Raw genomic sequence first — 23438 nt, 5'->3', positions numbered from 1 at the left:
TTAAAAATGATCCATCCCAAACCCAAGCTAGGCTAATCCTCATGACATCAACGGGTTTATTTTTTAAGAGGCTTGACAGCTTCCCCTGAGCCGCTCAAGACGTTCTATTTGTACGGACCAATTACAACACAGACTGACAAGAGATCAAAGAAGGTCCATCATTGATATATCTTCATATACAAACGTTTTCTAGTATAAGCCCAAATGGAAACCCCCATTACAGAACATAGAATGTACAAAACAATGCTTGGGGTTATTTAAAAATGTGTTATCAGGTAGTTGGTCCAGAAGTTCTTTAAAGTACTACTAACACTCCAGCACATGTAGCAGCACTCTGCCATCAAACTGAGAGCGCACAATAAAATAAATCTTTAATAAAGTTACACCTTAAGCACTTATTAAGTACCTTTACTTAGACCAATCAGTGCAAATCTGACCAATAATCCATTAAAGGAAATATTCAGTATTAGTAAAAATCTATATTGGCTACGAGTTTATATTAGCTGCAAATTTCTCCTCTTAAAACACCTCAACACTGGTCTGAAAGGTCAGGCTCTACTGCCATAAACATATTCAATTTTGTAGAATGAATAGAGTACCATTCTACTTTTTTTTTTTTTTACATTTGAAATTTAAGCTAAGTGTGAATTGACTTGAATAATGATCGTCCCTTTTTTCAAGATTTGACAACATATCTTGGATGAAAGCATGGCAAATGGAGAAATGATTCTCTCTGCAGTGTGACACACTGGACTTCAGTTTCTGTAATCCAGATAATCCTCAGGACATTTAAAACAGAAATAAAGGTTTAAGTGTTTTATATTTAGACAGCCCTTCATTTGTCACCTTCCTTTCACTTTTATTCAGTTGTAAAGAACGGGATCTTGGTTTGGTGCAGAACTTAACTTGTAGGCTTTACAAAATGTGCAACATAGAGATCTGTACAGTGAAGCAGTGACAGCAACACAATCAGTCAAGGTCATAACCTGGGTTCATTTATTGAATAAGAAAAAGAAGACGGTACAAGCATTGTTTATTATTTTATACAAAACATTTGTAATGGTGAAGTGCAGAGAGAAGCAGACGCTCTAGTCCATCCTGGCCTTCAGGGTTCGTGTGGTGATCTTGTCTTTCTCACTACCAGAGAAAAGAGAAGGCTGTCATTTAGTGCCAACACATTACCTCTAACCTGTGCACACAGTTCTTGTTATCACGTTACTTACATGACATGCACCACCACTCCCATGCCAGACACGGCATCTCTATCAACTGCATTCAGCATTGCCTGGGAGATGGTCTCAAACAGGTCCTCTGGTTCCTGCACAGTCACACGTTTAACAAATGCACAGTCATCAGTTTTAAAGTGAAGAGTACCAGTAGCAAGAATAACCTAGGCAGAAACTGTGACAGGGGGGTGTGTCTTTAACTTCTAGTTTGTACCCACAAACAGGCTGAGCAGAGATTGCAGATCACAAAGGGGCAGATTATGAACACTGCATTAAACTCTGTCCAGATTTCAAACATTTCCAGGTCACAACTACTGTACATACTTTTCCACACTAAAATGTCCAAACTACTCTGTGTATTATCAGATCATTTGACATCAGGTTACAACTGGCAGGATGTTTAAACTAGGGCTGTCAGCATTCACTTGTTAATCAAAATGAATGAAGGTCTGAAATTAATGCATACATTTTTTTCAAGTGCGATTAATTGCATATTATCCCTTTATGTTGTCCCGTTAGACGCACTGTGGATACGTCTCTGCAGTGTCTCCCTGTAGTCACAGTGCTGGAAAGAACGACACTGCTGCATCTTTGAATGTCTCTTTTCACTTTAGAAAACTTTAAGACGGCTCAGCTGATGTGTCAAGAGTTATATCCACCTCATGACATCATACAGTTCACTTTTTACCGTTCCTTTGAGCTGTTTGACTTTAGTTTTAGATCTGCTACGAGTTATTTTTCCGTGGTTAAGTTAATGTCTTTTTCAAAATAAAAGCAAGGTTGAATGAATTAAAACAACAATTAAAGCACTCTGTTTGAATTCTAAATAAAAGCCTAAAGCCTGAAATGTTGCGGTAATCCCGATTAAAACTTTGAACTCCTTGACAGCCCTAGTTTAAACCTGATGAAATCTCTGCCCCAAGAGGAAGTAACTTATCTGTGCTAACTATACTTACATTATTTACCCTAAGGATTTATGTTAAGGTTTCCTCTGTATCTATTTATTCTTTCTTTACAAAAAGACTCAAATGACTTAAAGATGTACAATAAATGAAAATGAAATGCTGCTGTTTCAGCCTTGTTTATTTACTCCCCATGGGAAATAAATGCATCCATACAGGCATGGTGTCTTTGATCAAATAAGAACACTTTTATGATCATCACCTTTTCCTTGAAACTAATTTGGTGTACGTGTCCAATCCATTACACATTAAATGTTTCATTTATTTTATGGCTGCTATTGTGGAGTTTTTCAGACTTTGTGGAAAATAATCCTCTTAAATTATACATTTCTTCTAAAAATTGCTAGACTTGTATAAAGAAGAGTGACAATAGTCTGAAGTATTTCCATACATACTTAGATCTGACCATTTTCAATATACAACATGTGTTCTATAGGCACATAAATGCTTATTACACAAAGGATTTGCAAAAGTAGGGGACTATTCACTTGCCGATCAAAACATTTTCATTTATTCAGTGTAAAAACTTCTGTACATGTATAAGGTGGACCAAAAGCTTCGACCACTACTTACCATGTCTGGCTCCCACAAAGATTCGCACATGCCGTACATCTGCTCTGAGCAGGTGCCGCTCACTACAAAGTCTTCTGTGACCATGGGGCAGCCAATCAGATCCAAGGAGCAGATGAAGGGCTCTAAGGTTTTGGGATCTAGTCCTGCGATCACGGGCTCAATGTAGTATGGCCCAAACCTAAGGAGAGGATCACATATCAACCACAACATTATTTACAATCATACAAGTATCTCAGCCTGCCTACATTATTTTGTCTTTATGCAACTTTCAGGTTACACATGGGTGTTGCTTACATTCACATGGTTTAGAATTAAGTTCAGTGCACTCACCTCTTCTCATACAGCAGGTTGGACACCATGCTCATGAAGGTCTTGGGCTTAATCTGACGACCCTCTTTCAGCTCATACAGGTTTAGTCTGAATTTAAGCCTCTGGGATCTACATGCAAGGCAAAGACATCCAGTTTCCAAAAAGAGAAAGAAAGCACAGAATGCTAAATTATTCATTTCCTAGCTTACACTTACATTGTAGATATAACAGTAAGCAGTATAGTACTACTCATTTTCTCAACACTGGTTGTCATCAGAGACGCATATCATTAAAGTGGTTTTGATTTCCAGGTTTTCTAAATAATAAGTAAAATATGCGTTGTCAGTTAGTGGAGCCTCAACTAAAGCATGCATCATTGCCCAAGTAGTGAAAAAACTGTGTCCGGACTGTTAACTCCACTCTCCTCAGTTAAAAACATAAACAGAACTAAACAAAACAGAACTGTGATTACATGATGCACACACACCACACTTTACACTGTTTACATTCATTCTATATTCTATATTTTGTATATTCAAATAATTATTTTTTTAAATTGTACATTATATTTCTACTTTACTGTATATATGTGTATTAGTAATTTGAGTGTTTATTGCATGGCCTTGCGGAACAGTCTTTACATTTCACTGCACATCTGTATGAGCACGTGACAAATAAAAATCTTGAATCTTGAATCTTGACACAATGAGAGAAATCAATTCAAGGGGGTTAATCACACTCACACTGTCTGAACATCAGTGGCAAGTCCGGCTAGGCCGATAAACAGCCTGTCTCCCATGGGGAAGATCTTCTGGAAGTCTGTGGTGACCATCTGAGCCTGAATGCCAAATCTCCGGTCAGCAGCTATCGCCACACAGTTTTTCCCCCGCATGGCCATGACAGCCCCTCCATTATAGGACATAATAGACTGGATGAGGAGAGAGATGATAGGTAAGTCAGTTCAATTGATTAACAACTGGCAGAATTTATTAGCAATAGTTCTTAAGAATGACTATCACTATATTGTTAAGACAGAGCAAAACAAACATTTTTTTAATGGGTGTTTTTAGACTTGAAACAGATTGAATAACTATTTTTCTACTTTAATTACTGGCCTCTTGTCAAGACAATCGATTGATTGATATAAGTTATAATGATCAATAAAAAAAGATTACAAGTAGAAGCTTTTCCATTACGCATAAGGTCATGTAATAAGTAAGTAATGGCATTAAAATAATCAAAAGGCAGGAATAAGAACTTCACAGAAGTGGTAAACATTAACAGTTTAATCAGTTGATATTTGTCTTACGTTTGTTATATTTAATGATAATTACATAATATAGTAAGTTTCAGAGGACACATTGACTCATGCCTTCTGGTCCTGTCCTTTGCTCACTGGATTTTGGTCCAAAATATTTGACTGGTACTCTAAGGCCTATAACAAACTCTTTCATCCAGATGCTGAAGTTGCAATCTTTGGCTGCTCACAGTTAACTGAAAGTCTTCCTTCACGCCTGCAATGCTCCCGAGCACTGAGGATGATTATCCCTAAGAGATTTTGATATTGCCCATTTGGACAAAGTTGATGTGGGTTGACCTCTTCTTAAGACACTTAATACACAACCTATTTGGGTTTACTGAGTGACTGTCAGCTATGCAAGAAATTTCTGTTTACTTTTCACTTGTTTTTTTAATGTACATGTCTGAGCCGTGTTTGTTTGTTTGAGTTCCTGTATGTCCTTGTATTATTTGTATTATGCACAAAAGATAAAAACTACAAATAAAATATTGGGGGAAAAAATGACGTAATAAAGTCATTGTGACAAAAGTGGATTGAAACATTGATCTGTTCATGAGTTCACTGCGGACCATACATACACCTTGACTTTTTACACATGACGTTGAGGCTTCTGCTAATCAAGCTGATAAAGTGATTAAACGTAATCTAATATTAACACAACATGATCAGTACAGTTTGTTTACCTCTGGTACAAAATAACAATAGTTTAAAGATCAGTAAGGTCGCGGAGCTGTACAAAACACATCTGTAGAATAAATGTGAGCTAGGTTACAGCTAAGCTACTCATTTAGCTTTACGGATATCACCCGGCTAAATGTGTGATTTGTTGTTCTGTATCGTTATCCAGAGTTATATTTATAATAAAGGGTTATATAAAACTGTGATAACCTAAAAAAAACAACACCAATGTACTTTGTTTAAAGACTTTAACGCTTGTCGGCATGCTAACTGTCTGTATGTTAGCTTAGCCAAGCTGTAAAACTTTGAGCCTTATGAACTAAATTCGCCCAATTTTAAATACAAAACCATTCGTAAATGATATAATCCATGATGTTCTTACCATTGTGACAGTTTTTTGTTATATTCCGACAAACCAGAACCTACAATCTCCTCTTCGTTTTGTGCTATGCTCGTTTCCCAGAGTGACTACACGATTTAGAAACACAAGGATCAGACTACCTTGATTGAGCTACGTCATCGCTTTCGTAAATGCTGATTGGCTGAAGAAACCGCACTCAGTTTTAAGAGCTGCTACCATTGGTTAATATGGGTTGAAGCGAGCGTTGTATGCATAGTTTGTATGAGGCGATTTAAAATGAAAGTATAACCGGGGACTTTTTTTTAAATGCTGCAGCCAGGTGCAATCAAAACTGTCAAGTACAGATCCGAGGATGTACGGGTGAGCTTCACAACTATTATTTTATTGATTTACGTCTTAAATTCCTTAAAAATAAATTGCTCTAAAAGGTTATAAAGCCTGCCCTGTCTTCAAATTGATTCCCCAATAGTAATAAATCTCATACAGCTTCATCTGTTTGTTCAGCCAGTGGGTGGAAAAAGCAAGAAAACATTTGCCACCACGTGATAAAAGTTGCCCAACACCTTAAAACAATTAGTTTTCTTACTTCGGACCAATAAACATATTTATAATTAAAAATAATTTAAGAATGAGCTCAATCGAGTAAATTCTCACAATACATCCTGATCAGAAGTCTTTGTGGATTAAAATAATTTAGGCTCTAACATCAGTGTTGGCATGGAAAGTTAAATAGAGCCCAATATGTTACATTTATAATGGGGATGTTTATGTGAACATTTGGTCAAGTTTGTGTTTGAAGGTGATTAATCTAACAGATCTATATACCCCATTGACAATTGTTGTTTTTTTTAAATGTTTTAAAAAGAAATAGTGTAGGATTTTTTTATTCTCACAGAAAGTAACAAATATACAGTATTTTACAAAATGTTTGAGATAAAAACAGGATACTGGAATAACAACGACTAGACTTTGTACATTTTTTGGACCTTATGAATATTGTGGGCCAAAAAGCCAAATTAAAAGCCACTGGGTAGTAATCAAGCCACACAGACTCCCATCACCCCCCACCATTAATACTAAATCCATTAGAACACAGTTTGCCTGAGCCTTTACAGTCGGTTCATTTAAGTTTATCTGTACAATAAATGTTGTGTGTTCATCTCTTCATAAAGTTGTCCAGGGAGGCCGGCGTCCTCTGAATGGAGTGGATGTTCCTCTTCACTCTGTCCTCTAATGAAGAGCTGGCAGCACTCTCCAGCTTCATGTTACTGCAAAAAAAGAGAGGGGAGGGTTAGTGGAGCTCTCGGAGTAGGTTTAAATGAAGAGACATTAGGACACAAGGAAAATTGACACGTGTCCATGAATCCAAAACCTCCTCTTTCCAAGCTCTGTGTGGATAACTCACTGAATGAAGCCAGCATGCCGTTCATGCTTGACATTTTGTTCCCGCTGTTTTTCCTGCTCATCTTGTCTCTTGTATTTCTTCACATTATTCTCTCTGTCCTCCTCCCTCTGCTTGGCCTGGTCCATCATTTCCCGCCTCTTGCGCTCCAGCTCCTCTGCAGAAAGTTTTCTACAGAAGACAGAAAGAAAAAAAGTCACCAGAGTCAGAGTGGGTAGTTACAATGCTGCTAATGACTTAAAACAATTGGAAAGCATTCAGAATTTTTTCCCACAGAAAAATCTCTAGAATAACTAAAAGTGGAACTACAAGCGAGTGTTGTTGACAGAGAGGATGTATTTGTATTTTGAAATGACTGAAAGAATAGAACACTCTAAAAACAATGAAACAAACAATACAAGAGGTTCTACATTTCACAGGAGAAGTTGCAACACAATGAGTAACAGGAGGGACATTGTAGCGGAGAGCGTTACTCTGTTTCTCTGCTGAGCAGGATTCTCAGTCGACTTTGACAACAGCAGAAGAAACAGGTAAACACAAAGGAGGATGAGAGGGTTAGAGACTGAGTACTGAAGGGAAGACCCCAACACTGTGGGGATGTATTACAGAAAGGTTTATCTCAGTCGTTACCAACACAGAATTTAAGTTTCTAAACGTCCAATAATAAATACACACCGTCTAAACCAGAAGAGTGTTAATGTGAAGAACATCCAGATCACATACAGGTACACTGTGAACACCATCTTTAGGCCCTGCAACTCTTACTTGGACACTGGATGTCTCTGTCGTTGGTAACGCTGTCTCTGTGGGCTGAGAGCCTTGGGTTCAACTTTCCTGTCTCTGCTCTGTGAAGACGAAGAGTAGGAGTGACCGTTGTTCCTGTGAGGTGATCGGGAGTGGCTTCTCTCACGGCGCCCAGAGTGATTGGAGGGAGCCGAGGACTGGTGGTGTCTGCCAGCAGGGAACTGAGAGGAAAGACTGAGCTGTTAAGACTTGGATGAGCAAAAGATAAACAACAAACAAAAACATAGATATATATATATATATATATATATATCTATCTATACTGCTGCTTCCTTACCTGAAGGCCATAGCCTGGGACATGATGGGAACGCGACTTTGTGTCCGCAGTAGATTCATCTCTTGAATGTGACCTAATAAAAGTTTAGTGTGCAAAAACAGCAGTTACAATGTAAAACATGCGACATCTATATTTGTTTTCAGATTAATAATGTAACAATCTGTGAATATGTGTACCTGTGCTTTTCCTCTTCCTCCGAGCCTGAACTTGAACTCCTTCTCTTGTTCTTCTTCTCTTTTCTCCGTTCTTTGTCTCCTTTCTTTTCCTTTTTGTCCTTCTTCCTCTTCTTCTTCTTTTCTTTCTTGCCAAGATTTTGGCGCAGCTGTGAGAAAACCAAATCATTCATGATAAGACATGCGTCAGAAAGAATGCTTTATAGTCTCCCACAGGGAATCAAACATTATGGTGAAGTGACAAGATGTGAGCATGTAAAGCAACTTAATTAAACCCAAAGACAAAATCATAAAAGGTCATTAAATGAAGTAATTAATACAGTAATTTTACCATTTCTTTAATTTTCCTCATCTTCACAGGGTTACTCAGGACTTCTCTTTTCTTTTCTTCTTCACGTTTTCTTCAGAAAACAAAAACAAAACTGAATTAAACCACTGGCATCTTTTTAAATGTTTTCAGATCAATTTAGAGAAAAGTGTCTTGCTCACCTGATCTCAAAAAGGGGGTCTTCCCTGATCTTGGCAGCCAGGTCCAGGTTGGAAGCAGGGGTGGCAGGGTTGAAGATGGACCCTGGAAGGAGGCCAGTCTCAGCTGATGGACCGCTCTCAGGCTCCTCATACTGGTCAGTGATCTGCTTGTCAATGGGACGTCCCATCAGATACTCGTCTCTGGACACCTGGCCAGCGGGGCCTTGGTACATCCAGTCCAGACGATCATCTTTCTTTCTGAAATCATAAAAAGATACAACATGACTCAGATACTTTGTACAGTATCACAAAAACAAATATTTAGATCACATCAAAGCATTTACTTGATTGCACCGGATTCTTCTGCATATTTGGTCATTTCTTCTCGGGTTCTTTCGTCTTTGAGTTCCTTCTGGAGCTCCTCGATCTTCTTGCGTTCAGCCTCATGTTTCTGTTCAGCTTTCCAAACTCGCTCGATGTTTTTCATAGTCTGGGGATGCCAGCTCTTTTTCAAATTCTGAAATGAGATTGAAGAAATTGAATTGCTGTACCTTTGATTTCACTGGGTTACTATACTAATTCACTGATCTATTAAAACATCAATTAAATCTTGTAGTTCGTTTGGAGTTTAAACTATTTTTCTTCTGTAACAAAACATTACAATGTCCTTTTCTTGATCCTTTAATGAAATCTCCCAGACTTTTAGCTAACGTTGGCTTGTTACTACTTTTGGCTAACAGCCTTTAGAATAGAATAGATGTTTATTTCCATTTTCACAGGTACAGGACAGTACAGGTACATTGGAATTTTTGTGCGTTTCTCCGAGTCAGCTTCTACAAAAAAAAGTCAAAATTATATATAAAATAGAATAGCATTATAAGAAAAAACAAAAGAGTAGAAAAGTACAAATAAAATAAATAAGTTGTAGTAACAGCTAAGTAAATTTAAATAAACTGTACAGAAGCTATACACTGTATTAAAGCAAAGATATAATACAACAAATAAATAATAATAATAAGAGAATAGTTAATAATTTAATAAGACAACAACAGTAAAAGATTGTATTGCTCGATAAAACTGGATAAAGAGCCGCGTTTCATCAGCTGTTTGGTTGATTTTAAACACACGCTTTAAACACAACAGAGTCTCCAAACAAAATAAAAACTCGTTTTTTGGATTAATGAGTTCATACTTACAAGATCTCCTCCCCCCATCTTGACAATATCGTCGTTTCAGTCCAACAGAATTAGAAAATAAAACTATAAAAGGCGAAACAACAGTTTGCCGTTAGCTAGAAAATGGAGCAGCCCAACAGTCGAGGCTTGTGTACGATGTGTTCAGAGCACTTCCGGTTTCTACTCTGTTTCCGGTTCAGCCTTCTGGTGCCTTCAGGTACATTTCTTTAAATCGTTACAAAACCCTAGACTGTAAATATAAATATAAGGATAAATTATATATAACTCAACATGAGTTAATTGCAATTTAGGTCGCATTTAGTACACATGACCGTGATGTCCTTGTTTTTGGCTCATTAATAATAATGATTTAAACAAATACTACGACGGAGGATTAGGGCCATGTTAAAAAAAAAAAACTTTCGAGAATAAAGTCGTAAATTTACGAGATTAAAGTAAAGAGATTAATCTCGAAATTAAAAAATAATAACAATAATAATTTAACGTGGCCCTAATCCTCCGTCGTAAAATACACATTGGGCATGTGAAAAATAAATATATTGAATCTTGTTAAATGTACATATTTTTTCTGCATGGGCAGAACATGCAGATCTTAAAAACAGCATCCTGACCCTGAACGTAACAGTTTCCATGTTTACTTACCTTTATCGACTTTTGACCCCTTAAAACTAACATTTGATTTGTTAAAGGGTGCGATGACAACTTCCTGGATCTCAATGTCATTAAAACCACAGAGATGATAATTGATGTGAGGAAGAACTGGTGTAACCCTGAAGCCAGCCTTATCCGTAATGAGAGTGTTCAAATAACTCACTCATACAAAAACCTTGAAACGGTGTATGATTCTGACCAAAGGTTTGCTGAAAACATCGAATCAATAATTAAAAGGGGTCAAAAGATAATTATTTAGAGGGGAAGGCATTTTATGTAGCCTAGTTTTTTTCATTCTTTTTTAAAAGTCAACATTTAACAATGTATTTGATCTGTTGGTCTGCTCAAAGATCACTGGAGTCCAGCTGAGAGACCTGAGCTCCCTGTGGAAGGAGCGTGTGGTCCACAAAGCAAAAAGAAATCATAAATCAACCTGGACACATTCTTTCACCTCTGATTCCTTTAATGCCCTCTGGGCGGCGCTATCCTCTCCTCCAAGGAGAACCAACAGATATGCCAACTCTTTTATTTCTGTCAGGCTGTTATAATGGTCAGCTCCTTAAGAAACCTGTGAAGTTTATTCATTGATTTTTATAGTTTATTGCTGACGTTGAATTGATTTATTATTCATAACTGTTTTTTAAGATTTGGTTGCTCATTTGGTGAACTTTTCGTCTGATGATTTGTTGTAACTGGCCTGTGAATGTATCCCATAATGCTGCTGTGACTGTGTTTGTTTCCTTTTTACTGTCTTGACTTCTTTAAGTGACTCGGCTGTGAAACTGAATTGCCCTTCTGGGATTAATGAAATTGTCTGAATCTTAATCTAAACATGTATAAAGTCATTAATAACTTCAAATCCAAGTAGGCTAGTTTGTCTTTTTTTCCCATTTGAAGGTTTTTATGGCCTCAGTAATGGACACAATTTCAGAGGCAGTATCACCTGAATAAACTGATTCAAATTACATACTAATTTATGATAGTGTTAAAAAGTCCATTGATGACCATAGTGTAATATCTGACATTTGACACAAACAAAATTTGCTCTAAAACATCCAATTACCGTTCACTTACTCTACTTGGATAGACAACTACTACTGGAGCTGCGACCTATAATTTCAACAACAATAGTTCTGTCTGCTGTTGGAAATGAGTCAAATCAAGAAACACAGAAGAAGAAACAAAGGTTCAACATGGACACGGAATATATTTTTTATTTAATAAAGAACAACATTATGGATTAAATACAAATCATTACTCTATGATATTTAACTTATTACAAGTTTTAGACCTTTTTTATTACAGTCAACAAAAAGCATTTTACTACAGCAACCAATTTCAAAACAAAACGACCATGTTGTGCTACTGACCAACATTTAAGAAGACTATCTATGATATAACAACACAAATTAAAAAATAGTCAATACACAATACTTGACTAATGTCTATACACAAATACAGCGATGAAGTTGAACTTCCAATAATGCAAGCTCCCTACTAAATATCAATGTTAGCCTAATGTGTGTGATGGTTTACATACATCCTAATAGTGTTTTCACTGTAAAGCCTCTCACTGCCGGCTACAAACTACTGAACACGTAATATTGATCAAGAAAGTTTTCAAAGCAACTTTCCAAAACCAGAAATCTAAACATTTTTGTTTCTCTCAACTGCACTTTATTCAACTTTATCTGCACGCTAATAAAGAGCCAAATGGTTGTAATGTTTAAAATGTGTTTTGTTCAATGTTTCTTCTTTGTAAGTGAACCTTTAAAACAGCAAACAAACTAACAAATTGTTAAGAAAACGTGTAGAGTGATAGCCAATCTGCTGCAAACTGTAACGACTTGTGAAGAACTGTTTAATAATGCTAATGCATACATGTAAGGTACCCTATTTGACATTTTGTGCATACTCATGAGGGGTGAGAGGAGCTGCAGTTATTATTCTTTGGCATCAATAAGACCTGACATATAAAAGACACTAGAGGAGGAAGATGATTTTGAGAATAAAGTTGAAATGTTACAAATAAAGCTAAAATATCGAGAATAAAGTTAGACAACTCCAGCATTAGTTTCAAAGACATAAATAAAGGAGGTAATAATTTATCATTATTCTTATCAGCATCATTATGACTTTGCACTGAAGATAAGCTTAAATATAGCAACATTTGAAAAGTTTTGCCATGAGATGATGGGAACATTAAGTATTAGCTGGTGCTTATGCAGAATTACAAAATTCAACTTTATTCTTAAAATACAAAAACTTCCTCCTAATTTCTTGATGCCTGGCCATAAAAATCTTAAATTGGCGAGTAATTCGATTAATATACAAATAATAAAAATTAAAAAAAGTTTTATTGCAGCTTTAAATGTTTGCACTGCAAAATGCCACTGGTGAAAACTACCTCTCTGGACGTTTCATTCAGCACCAGGAGCCTGCAATGTTGACACAGAGGATTTGTGGAGTTGTGTAAATGTCAAATCTAATCACCTTCAACACAAACCAGAATTCAGTTGACCAGGCAGCATTTGCTCTCCACGTTTGCCCCTTTTTAAGTTTTTGTTGTTACCTGCTTGTGTAAGTGGAGAACACCAAGTGCTGGTATTAATGGCTCTTGATCTGTAAGTTGACCCTTTTCACATCATTGTTTCACTTAATGCTACTATGCATTGCTTGTAACACAGACCAGCGTTCACATTCTCCAGATGTATGAACATTAACTTTGACGTGTCAAAACTAAAACACTCCATGTTTGGTAAATACTAGCATCAGTAGTGCATCTATTTTCCCATTTATTTTTATTTGATAGAATATTATTTGATATTATATTATAATGTGAGCATTACATCTTTTAGTCATCATGTTTCCTTAAGCACAGCCTTATTGTCACTTCTACTTTCATTGTTTCTATGTACCATCTCAATTAAGTACATACCAACTTAGATACACACCCAGTTTCGTGGAATGAACCGACAACATTTCGAAGTGCTACAGACCTTTATAATGACACAATGTTCTTTAGTAATTCAGTGTCTCGTCATCATCAACTTGTGCAGGTCACACACGTACGGTGACACTCAGTCGGGCTCCATTCAAAAGCATGCTGCCTTTGAAATGGAAGAAGACTAATATTTGTCCAACTCTTCCAGTTACATATTTAATTAATTCCACTGTAAACAAATTAAAAGTCACCTTCAGGTGACCATGGACTCGTCTCTCCGTCTACTTGGTGGCTCTAGCAGCAATGGTAGTCCTGCAACATGCTGCAGTTTCAGCATTGTTGCCTCCGTATAGTCACCTTTCAAAGTTTTATCCACAGAATCGGTAAAATGCTTTTTTTTTTCTTTTTCTGTGAGCTATTACATAAAGTTGCCAACTGAGTTAACCCACTTAATAGATTCACAGGACATCAGGCAAACACGTTCTGCTCAATCCAACTTTTATCAGTAAAAGTTCCTCCGCACCTGTTTGCTATTCTCTATTCTATTGTAAAACTATGGCACCTCTATGTAAGAGAGGTCAATGAATGTTGAAACCTTTAATTTGCAAAAATATTCTTCTGAAATTAGCCGGACTGCCCCGTCACACTTGAGGCCGAGGGGTCTGCCTCACATTTGAGCTTCAGCGGAGGCTCTGTGCCATCAGACACGTTTGAAGAGGACTGAGAAGGTGCAGCAGCTTCAAAGCCTTTCTCCAACCTCCCGTCTCCGTTCACTCTCTCCTCTCCATGTCCTGGAGGGGACTCGTGTGTGCGCATGTGTTTGGCCAGGTGGTCGTTGCGCATAAACACTCTCGGGCATAATGCGCAGCTGAACTTTTTAGCTCCGGTGTGCGTCTGTAGGTGGCGCTGCAATTCGTCAGACCGTGTAAATCGTTTGCCGCAGAAGAGCCAGTTGCACACAAACGGCCGGTCTCCACTGTGCCATCGCAGGTGAGCCTTCAGATGGGAGGTCTTGGCGTAGGCTTTGCCACAGCCAGGTATGTGGCAATTATGCATGTGCTTCCTTCTGCTGTCTTCTGTGCTCTGGCCCATCTGCTCGGCGTGGACACAGTTGGGACAGCGACACACCGCCTGGCCCGCACCCCTAGAGGAGGAGCGACGCTGGGGCTTGGGCCGGGCAGTGACTGGGTTTTCCTGCGGTTCCTCTAGGGAGTACGGTTCTTGCTGCAGCATGTCAGGGGCCATTGGCTCCATCTTAAAGCCGTCGTGAGGGTAGAGGTGAGATGAGTGTGAGGGTGGAGCGTGTTGCGCAGAGGGCAGAGTGCATAGCTGAGGGTCAGAGCCATAGGGTCCTAAAGATGGCTGCAACCCCATGGAGCTCCCCTGGTTCACTGAAGGTAAGCCCACCCCTTGGCCTGTCTGAAGGTCGATCCAGCTCCCCGGTTGGACGTCTCTGTGGAGGTCCCACCAGGAGGGGATGTTCATGTCTTCTGAGCTGCCACTAGGTGGTGCTGTCCGTAACCAAGGCTCATATGGATGGGCCATGAGAGCAGCTGCCGCAGGTGCAGAATAGTTGAGGAGGTTAGCAGCTCAAAGTGTAGTTCACAATCTTTTGGGTAACCCCACGAATATTACAACATGGTGGGATGGCAATTCAGTGAAGACACCTACAGAAGGAAAGAACAGGCAAAGTGTTAGCTCTTTAATTCAGCCGTTATCACTCTATGACTTCACTAAACCACTTGTAATGACTTTAAAGTTCTGAGGTCATTTTTCTCCTGGCTTTGAAATTACTCAGCTTCTGCTGATCTAAGGTTTCAGGACTTTTGAAGTGCAGGCACTCAGGCCTAAATCCTCCTGTCTACAACATTTAAGTAACCAACCAGAGCACACCTCCTTCATCACCATGGATACTGCAGTTCTCACGCTGCGTGGCCGTGGAGACAGAAGAGAGGGGGAGAAAGACGTGTCCAGGCAGAAGCCTGCCACATGCATCCGCTGCCAGGTACTTCCCATGGAGGACAGTCAAAGGAGAAGCGCAAAGAAAACAACATGGTCGGCCGTGTGCAGAGGTTGAGGTAGTGGAGGGGGAGGGATGAGAGTGAAGGGGAGTGTTGACAGGAGAGCAGTTTGGTAAAGGAAGAAGTTCCAGGGAGGTATGGCTGCAGGCCAAAGTCTATTTGTACGTCTCTGAGGTTTGTGGAGATGAAACCTGGCAGACAGGAGAACCTGTTTTTTATAAATCACACATGATTTACAACAACAGGCCTCCAGGCGAGTTACAAAAGGAGCCCCGTAAAACACCCTGCCTCTTACACATCAGCTTCAGAGGGCATCAACAGTCACAGACGGATTTCAGGAGCATGAGAATAGGAGTCAAAGAATAACATGAGAACGATTACCTTTATGTTTATAATTATGGGCACACGCTCTAAAAAAAACAGTCCTCAACACACTGCAGGTATGTACACTTGTGCACACCTTCAGTCTGTCAGCAGAGGGAGGGATTCTCATTTCCAGAGGTGACACAAAGCTTGTTAAAATCGAACTAAGTCTGTTGAAATTTATGACAAGAAGCTACCAGCCCGCGAGACTTGTGCTTGGCTCAAAACATGTCCTAGCCCCAAACAATCTTGTTGACTTCCACCACACCCCCATCCTGGAACATCTACAATTATCTTTACAGCAGGAAACAGTAAAGTCTGAAGCTTCTTAGTCTTGAGATCACTTGTTGTGATACCATATCTGACGCATCAAAACTGCAAGAAGTCGCCCTGAAACAAGAAGGTCAAACTCCAGAGGAAGAGGTACATGTCTGGGATGTAGAAGGAGGAAGAGTGCACATTGTTTGACTGACAGAGAAAGATCCCCGCCAGTGGATCTCAATTTGTTAAGTCAATAAGACCAAACAAACAGGATAACACTTGCCTCAAAGGTTCAGGTAAACCCACCAGAGATGCTTCCTAGTCACAATGAAATCGTAAAACAATTAGTTTGGAATTCACCTAATGAAAGGTCTGGAGTTAAAGGTCAAGCTGATCTATTTCATGTCGGCCTGGAGCCAGAACTGCTCTGTAATTTTTTGGGAATGCGTCTCAAATGTATGGCGGACTGGTCGCCCCCATCTGTCACTGACATGACCGTAAACAAACAGAGACAGCAGCAACCTCCCCATCTGCTAGCTAAAGTGTTGGAAGCACCGCAAGCTCCCAAGGGAAACAGCTGGCATGGAGGGGGCCCCCGGGGAGGGGGTGGCAGGATGGTACAGAGCAATGACAGAGCTCTGGTCATAAAACTTGCCCGACCAAGACCCAGCACAGCCCCACGGTTTACAAGCCTGACACTGCAAAGAGGTACAGAGAAGGGGTGAGGGGGGGTTTTCAAGAGTGCATTTTCACACTTATTATTTTCACAAATTTTATTTATCATCCAATTTTTCTGAGGTTAGAACTTAATGATGAGGCTTTTAACACACAAAAACGACTTATTGTACCCACAACAACTCTCCTGTAATATCTGATTTCCAGACAGGATATTTAAAAAAAGTAAAACAAAAGGTTGAATGGTATTTGCAAGTAGTTTGTTTTATCCTGCCAGAAGACAAGTTGGCTGAAGTGGAACCCTGTAGCACTGTTCACTTTAAAGATTTTGAGTTTAAAGTCTGTTGTTAGTGCTTATGTTTTCATGTTCTGCATCAAACATGTAATAAAAATGCTGTTGTGATCAAAGTCCAACACCAAAACTGCAAAAAGTTTTTAGTTGGTGCCACATAGACACAAGAAAAACACTCGCGTAGCCTATTTAAAAAAATGATTTATAATTCTACTTCCAATAATTGTTAAATAGGATAACTAGAATATAATTGAAATGTCCTTCTTAGTGATGGATTGAGTTAATGACATACAGATCTTGAGATGGAGGGTTAATCTCATCTAATCTGTCGCTCTGCACTTCAGCTGTGTGATTAATTGCAGTTTGGATATGGATGACACCTTAACATCCTTATTGGGGGGCGTTTGTGTGACATTGACTGATATGCAATTGCACAAAAACGTTTTCTTCTTATACATATTTTACAACAATATCTGCACAACATAGTTACAATAAACAGATCTTTATTGCAAACAGTCTCTTATGAGTAGACCAGAGAAAAGATTTTCCATTTTCAAAGCTGCCGTTATCATCCACGGTATACGGTGACTGCAAGCAGGTTTTATATAAAAGTCAAGACTCAAGACATAGTAAAAAAAAAAGATAAAATATTGATAAAAAATGGATAGAAAATATTACTCAAAAAATTTGAAGGACTGTTTTTTTTACATTGGTAGTCATGGTTACCAGACACTTTTCGTGGAGTACGATTATATTTTCCCCTGGATGCTCCAGCTATGTAAACAAAATAATATGTAAACATAATACAAGCATGTCATTTTTTAATGTTATATAAAGGTTTTTCCGTAATACGAAAAGTCTCCTCAAGACCTGCACTAAAAGGAGACTAAAAGTCTCTTCTCTTACAAGCTTTTGGTTTGGTTTAAAGTACAGTAGGTCAATCATTGGTTAAACTTAAATTGCACAACCTACAATCCCATTTTTAATGTTTTTTTTTGTCTTTTGAAATTGTTTAGTATTTTGACTTTACTTGTTGTATTACCGTCTTCTTATCTTGCATGGTTTGTGTGATTTTAATTATCTGTGTTCTTTACCTGTTATCCCTCTGTTTGAAGCACATTTAGTCTACGCCTGTCATATTGTGTTTTATAAGTTGAACTTTTTGGTGAACAACTTTTTATTGATTTGGCAGCGTGTTTACATACACATATACATTATGAAAATTGTTCAACAGAAAGTTTATTAAATGGAGATGAACATAATTATTGTATCAACACTCAGTAAATAAATTAAGTTGACTTATTTAGGCTCATTCAAAAACAGAAGAAGATTCTTTGGATGGAAACCTTCATAAAGTTGCTCATTGAGAACTCCCGAACAGTGTGCGGACCTTTCTCTTTTTTCTGTAATTTAAAACATTTAAAATTGTATTTGTTCCTTCTTTGAGTAGCTTTTCGCTTACAGTATTCATGTTTATGGAAACAGTGACAAAGTATAGATCACACAGATCAGTCAAATCAGAAACTTTTTGAGAATTTTTTTTTTTGTGTAGAAATTTGATAGATAGATAAAAACTCTGAAGGTAAGATTGTGTGCCGCAAAAATACAAACAGAACATTAACGTTAGTGACGTACTTACTTTATCATGAATGCTTCTCTTTATCAGACGTTGTAGAACGACACTTTGAATTGGCATTACACTTCTGAGTTAACAGTTCAAATATAAAACATATGAACATAAAAGAGATGCATTGTTTGAAAAGTCAACGTCCCTAAAGTGAAGGGTATGAAGCAGATACATTATTCGTACTAAAATATCAATCATAATGTTTTTACACTATAAAACTGACAGGAGTCATTATTCTGTCTTTCAGTTTGTTGCTTCTACATTTACGCTTTTACTTGAGATAAACTTGCCTTGTATTATAAATGTATATATCTTACATACACTTCAATTTAAAACACTGATTATTCACCGCCTCATATACAAACCCCTTCATATATACATGTTATTTATACAAACTACAATATTAAATCTCTGTATCTTGTCTCAAGCTCTCTTAGCTTGTTTGATATTGATGTACATTTTTTAAATCATAATTCTCCAGTTTAAATCCAGTAATGAGAATTGTTCCTTTCATAAACATTAAGAGCTTTGGTTTATATAACATAACTAATAACTAACTAAAAACTGGTTTCACAAGAAACAGAATTTGAAAAATGACATAAACCAGAATCTGAAAAAAGTTACGTTAATATTGTGATTTTATTAGACCTAAAAACATGGCTTTATATTCTACGATGTTCCAATTCATACATGTTTCATTAAGGCAGCTCTAGATAGATGTTCTTATAGCCTACATTTACAAAGATTTCTTCAATGGGCCACTATTTCCAATTTAAACTGTACATTTTTATTTTTTTAAATAGTTTTAGGATAATTATTCTTGGTGTACATGTTGTTATTATTGTTCTGCTTAATGACACTTTGCTGCTTTTGTCTGCCTTAAATATGGATGACTTAGATTTTCTCGTGGTGTATTAGGTCCTTACAGCTGACTAAAATCAAAGATACTGTTTAATACGTCACATTCATGCAATCATTTAAAGCTGTTGTTAATGGAGATCAGAATATCTAAAACACAGTTAAAATAAAGAGATTAGGTCACAGTATGGTAAATTACATTTCATGAGTTACCTGTTTGTCCTTGGAGCTTCTTTTATTTTCTGTCTGAAACTTTTTCTCAGCTCAGCTCTGTTGCTTCTTCCCTTCGTCGAAAAATGTGTACAGAACAAGAATATCCTCATCATATTTCATCTCTCGCAGACGGCCCAGGTGAGGCGATGTCGGCGTTTTGGCGCACAGGTAAGCAGCATTGTGAGAAGTGACAAACTTTACGATAGGCTGTGCGTCTTGAGCCCCTGCAGGCTCCGCCCCCTCCATGCCGGTGTGCAGAGCGCCCCCCCCCTCCCCCCGGATATGAAAGATGCGCCATCCTCGACTGCAGGTGAGAAATAGCGATCAATAGGACAGACAGAGCTGCCAGATTTGGTTTCAAAGTGTGAACCCTGTCTAAAGAGGTTTTTCATTTTAGGTTGCTTTTGTATGATTATAAAACATTTTTTATAGCCTAGTTTTATAAGTTTGAAATACCTTGCAGATGGCTGTGGAATTTCTTATTTAGTCTCATAAGCTTTGCATTCATCATTCATTAGTGATAGAAGTTCTCATCAATATGTTTTTTAGGTTATTTTTAGTAATGTGCATTTATTCAGACTTCTCTTACTTTACTTGTTTGATTTTGTTCCACTACATTTGTGTTGAAATGTTGCTTTTTATGTCACAGTAAAAATTTACAAATAAAGCAGATGAGGCACTGAAAAGTTGTTTTTTTTTTGTTTTGTTTTTTGAGGGGGGGGGGGGAACCCTTGACGTTGTTGCAGATTCAACCATCAGACAACAAATTAAGCAGCTTTTAGAAGTTCCACTTTCACTTGCTGCAACGTGAAACTTCTATTTAAATACTTATCTATAATACAGAGTCATTTTCATAATAAATGCTTTTTATATCTGATACTTTAAAGAACTTTAAATAAGTGTTCATGTTTTTGTACTTTTAGGTCAAATTAAGTAGCTGGATTTTCACTTATAAAGGAATAGCTTTAAAGTGTGGTTTTGCTAGAAATTACTTATAGTGGTGAGATACCACAGCTCGATATAATCGGGAACTCTGACCTCTCAAAGGCAGTTTTTTATATTTGTTATATTTATGCCTCCACCATACAAAGAGCCTGTACATGTTACAATCAAAAAAATGACAATGTTACTGCATGCAAATAAAAGCATATCAAGCAATTATACAGTTTAAATTAAATCAAAATACATTATCAAAGCAATACTGATAACAATTGTCTATGCATATATCATTCTGATTTTGCAAGTAAAATAAAGCTGTAAAAGCCTGTTAGAGTTGTTTAATTTAAACAGCTGCTTTGAAAACCCCTGCCCCTAACCCCCTAACCCCCTAACCCCCTAACCCTAGATGTTTTCCAGTAAGATGTGTTTTTTTATATGGTTTTTTTCTATGCAAGAAGGTAATATTTTACCCATGACTTAATTATTATTCATTGATAAAGCACTCCTCTCATGTGAATAATCTAACTAATAAAAATGATTTGGCACATCGTTGTTTTGCCTTATGTCAAACTTTTTATAGTTGTAGTGATGTGTAGATGAAAGTCCCCTCTTAGACTTTGAACAGCCCTAGTCCTCCATGTCAGTGCTGTGACGGCAGCCTGTGGATCAGATGGTTGAGACCTGGAAATCCTTTGATTGTGGACACTCCTGAGGTGGTTTGGCCAGGGGTGAACACAGGCACAATAATACAGAAATCTGAGGACGTTCCCTGTCGTAAAAAGACAGCGATTATGCTTGTCAAATAATATGAGCCGTTTCACATGACTGAGTTTAATATTATAATTTGACTTCAAACTGCTAATAAAAGACTACATGTCAAATGATGAATTTCTCCCAGCTTGTAAGTCTTGTAATATGTCAGAGTTTAATGGACTGCATTTTAAACGTGTATCACAAATGTAATAGTTTATAGAGTCTTTTGCTTTTGAGGTCTTTTTTTTTTAATTTTGTCTCCTGGCTGAGTTAATTCCTTTCCTGTCACAGCATGTTGGTGAAGCAGCTTCAAATCGACTGACAAACACAGACCACAGACAGGCCGGCGGGATGTGACTTCCTACCTCCTCGGTTTCTTTCTCTGAAGCAGCACTTGACATATGCAGACTTTTCAACTGATTACATAAAAGAATCAAAGGGCATTAGGAAAGTAGTGATTCAAAAGTGGGCACAGTAATCAGAAACTTGTATTTCACACATCAGCACATTACTTGACCAAAAGTGGTACCAGACCTCTGCCTAGAGTTCAACCCATTAAAGTGCCTTAAATACATTTTTGTAAAGGAATGAATGCTTGTATGCATGCAAATTTTGTTGTTCTTAAAATATATGGGCTAGGAGGTTCTTCCTGATCCTTGTCATTGATCCAAAAAAAAATTGAAATGTCAATGTCTTGCAGTGACGTTAAATGATGACAACAACTTTGACCTTTAATGTTGTTGTTGTCACAAAACTCTAACAATTAAAATCTTACAATACAGGTTATATCCAAGTCACCTTCCTAGTAAGAACGCACACTGTGCCAACATGAACAGTTTACTGTAATAGTTTGGCATTCAAGTTGCGGTCGTAAATGTCAGTCAAATCACAATTTTTTAACATACTGCCAAGGTTAAGTTTGAACAGCATATAAATGCAAATATATTTTTTCTATTTGATCTAATGAGTCACGTTTCAATTTAATTGAGCAGCTGATGCTGGAGATGCTGCTTTCAATCAAACTTTTATTTCTGAAAGCCAATCTCTTTAGTTTCATTGTGACGTGCCCTGCTGGACAGTACAGGGTAATCTACAAAAAATTTGGGTGCTGAGGTCCTAGCGGTAGTACTATAACCATGTATGGAGGTTATAGTACTACAGGTGGTTGGCCTGGGTTCAAATTCCTGGGCGGCTCCTTTCCCGTATGTCATTCCCCATTCCCATTCCCACTCCCTCTCCGATATCTTAATAAAATCAAAAGCCTAAAAATAAATCATAGGAAAAATAATTACAAATTGAGTATACATTGTTTAATTTGTAAGTGTGAATTTGTATGTGTGTGTGCCATTGCAACCAAACAGCACCACAATGGTGAAAATAAAAATGGATGTCAACTGAACTACCTCTAGACATGTTACACCACGGGCGCCCTGGAGGAATGAGGTGCAGTTTGAAAAGCAAGTAATTGAACTTGACGTCTGGTTAACAACTCAATGAAACCTTTTTCAAAACCAGCAATCATCTAGGCCTGTGCAGAAACAAATAAAACATAAACTACAATCCACTTCTCACTCTCTGCGAAGTGTTTCATAAGATTAATCAAACACTTATATGTCCTTACGCTAAATAAACTACCGCCAGAAACCAGTCAGCTTAGACCGGCTTGAAGACAGGAAACCTACCAATCCATCCATTTTCTTCGACTTATCCAAGGTCAGGTCGTGGTGACAACTGTGTGAAGTTAGTCAACCCGGACTTTCCTCTCCCTACCAACGTCTTCCAGCAACTCCTGGGGGATTCCAGGGCATTCCCAGGCCATATGGGATATATAATCCCTCCAATGATTTCTGGGTCTACCCCGTGGTCTCATCCCAATTTGGCGTGCCCAGAAAACCTCCAGAGGTGTCCAGGATTCATCCTAAACAGATGCCCCAACCACCTCAATTGGCTCCTTTTGATGCAAAGGAGAAGTGGCTCTACTCCGATATCCCCCCCCCCCAAAAAAAAAATGTCTGAGCTCCTCACCCTAGCTGTAAGGCCGGACAGGGTCCATCTTACCATCGCTCGTGAACAAGACCCTGAAATTCTTAAACTCCTTCACTTGGGGCAAAG

The 23438-nt window shown here is 38.0% G+C and overlaps 3 protein-coding genes across 3 annotated transcripts; all 3 read right to left on the bottom strand.

Annotated features, from left to right (window-relative positions):
• Positions 1–973: 973 nt before the first annotated feature.
• psmb3 (proteasome 20S subunit beta 3) lies at positions 974–5583 on the bottom strand. Its single transcript, XM_061047979.1, has 6 exons — positions 5431–5583; positions 3814–3998; positions 3092–3199; positions 2762–2939; positions 1224–1318; positions 974–1137 (listed from the first exon to the last, which is right to left on the bottom strand). The coding sequence occupies exons 1-6, from the start codon at positions 5431–5433 to the stop codon at positions 1089–1091; spliced, it is 618 nt and encodes a 205-aa protein (XP_060903962.1). The 5' UTR covers positions 5434–5583; the 3' UTR covers positions 974–1088.
• Positions 5584–6279: 696 nt separating this feature from the next.
• cwc25 (CWC25 spliceosome associated protein homolog) lies at positions 6280–9883 on the bottom strand. The gene is made up of 9 exons (XM_061047957.1): positions 9730–9883; positions 8878–9050; positions 8555–8791; positions 8397–8466; positions 8069–8214; positions 7893–7965; positions 7577–7776; positions 6815–6982; positions 6280–6677 (listed from the first exon to the last, which is right to left on the bottom strand). The coding sequence occupies exons 1-9, from the start codon at positions 9745–9747 to the stop codon at positions 6566–6568; spliced, it is 1197 nt and encodes a 398-aa protein (XP_060903940.1). The 5' UTR covers positions 9748–9883; the 3' UTR covers positions 6280–6565.
• Positions 9884–12044: 2161 nt separating this feature from the next.
• On the bottom strand, positions 12045–19805 carry sp6 (Sp6 transcription factor). Its single transcript, XM_061047627.1, has 2 exons — positions 19635–19805; positions 12045–14991 (listed from the first exon to the last, which is right to left on the bottom strand). Exon 2 carries the CDS (start codon positions 14867–14869, stop codon positions 13949–13951), a length of 921 nt encoding a protein of 306 aa, XP_060903610.1. The 5' UTR covers positions 14870–14991; positions 19635–19805; the 3' UTR covers positions 12045–13948.
• Between the last annotated feature and the right edge of the window lie 3633 nt (positions 19806–23438).

The sequence above is a fragment of the Labrus mixtus genome, chromosome 2 (genome assembly GCF_963584025.1).
Source record: "Labrus mixtus chromosome 2, fLabMix1.1, whole genome shotgun sequence".
Classification (NCBI taxonomy): Eukaryota; Metazoa; Chordata; class Actinopteri; order Labriformes; family Labridae; genus Labrus; species Labrus mixtus.
The sequence above is the reverse complement of the archived record's forward strand: the minus strand, read 5'-3'. Positions and strand labels throughout refer to the sequence as shown.

Coding starts and splice junctions, on each gene's coding strand:
- psmb3 (XM_061047979.1), bottom strand. Junction 2,940..3,091: donor AACCTGCTGTATGAGAAGAG/GTGAGTGCACTG, acceptor TCCTCTCCTTAG/GTTTGGGCCATACTACATTG. Junction 1,319..2,761: donor CTTTGTGGGAGCCAGACATG/GTAAGTAGTGGT, acceptor GTGACTGTGCAG/GAACCAGAGGACCTGTTTGA.
- cwc25 (XM_061047957.1), bottom strand. Junction 8,215..8,396: donor TGAGGAAAATTAAAGAAATG/GTAAAATTACTG, acceptor GTTTTCTCACAG/CTGCGCCAAAATCTTGGCAA. Junction 6,678..6,814: donor CGGCATGCTGGCTTCATTCA/GTGAGTTATCCA, acceptor CTTTTTTTGCAG/TAACATGAAGCTGGAGAGTG.
- sp6 (XM_061047627.1), bottom strand. CDS start 14,869: ATGGCCCATCCATATGAGCCTTGGTTACGGACAGCACCACCTAGTGGC.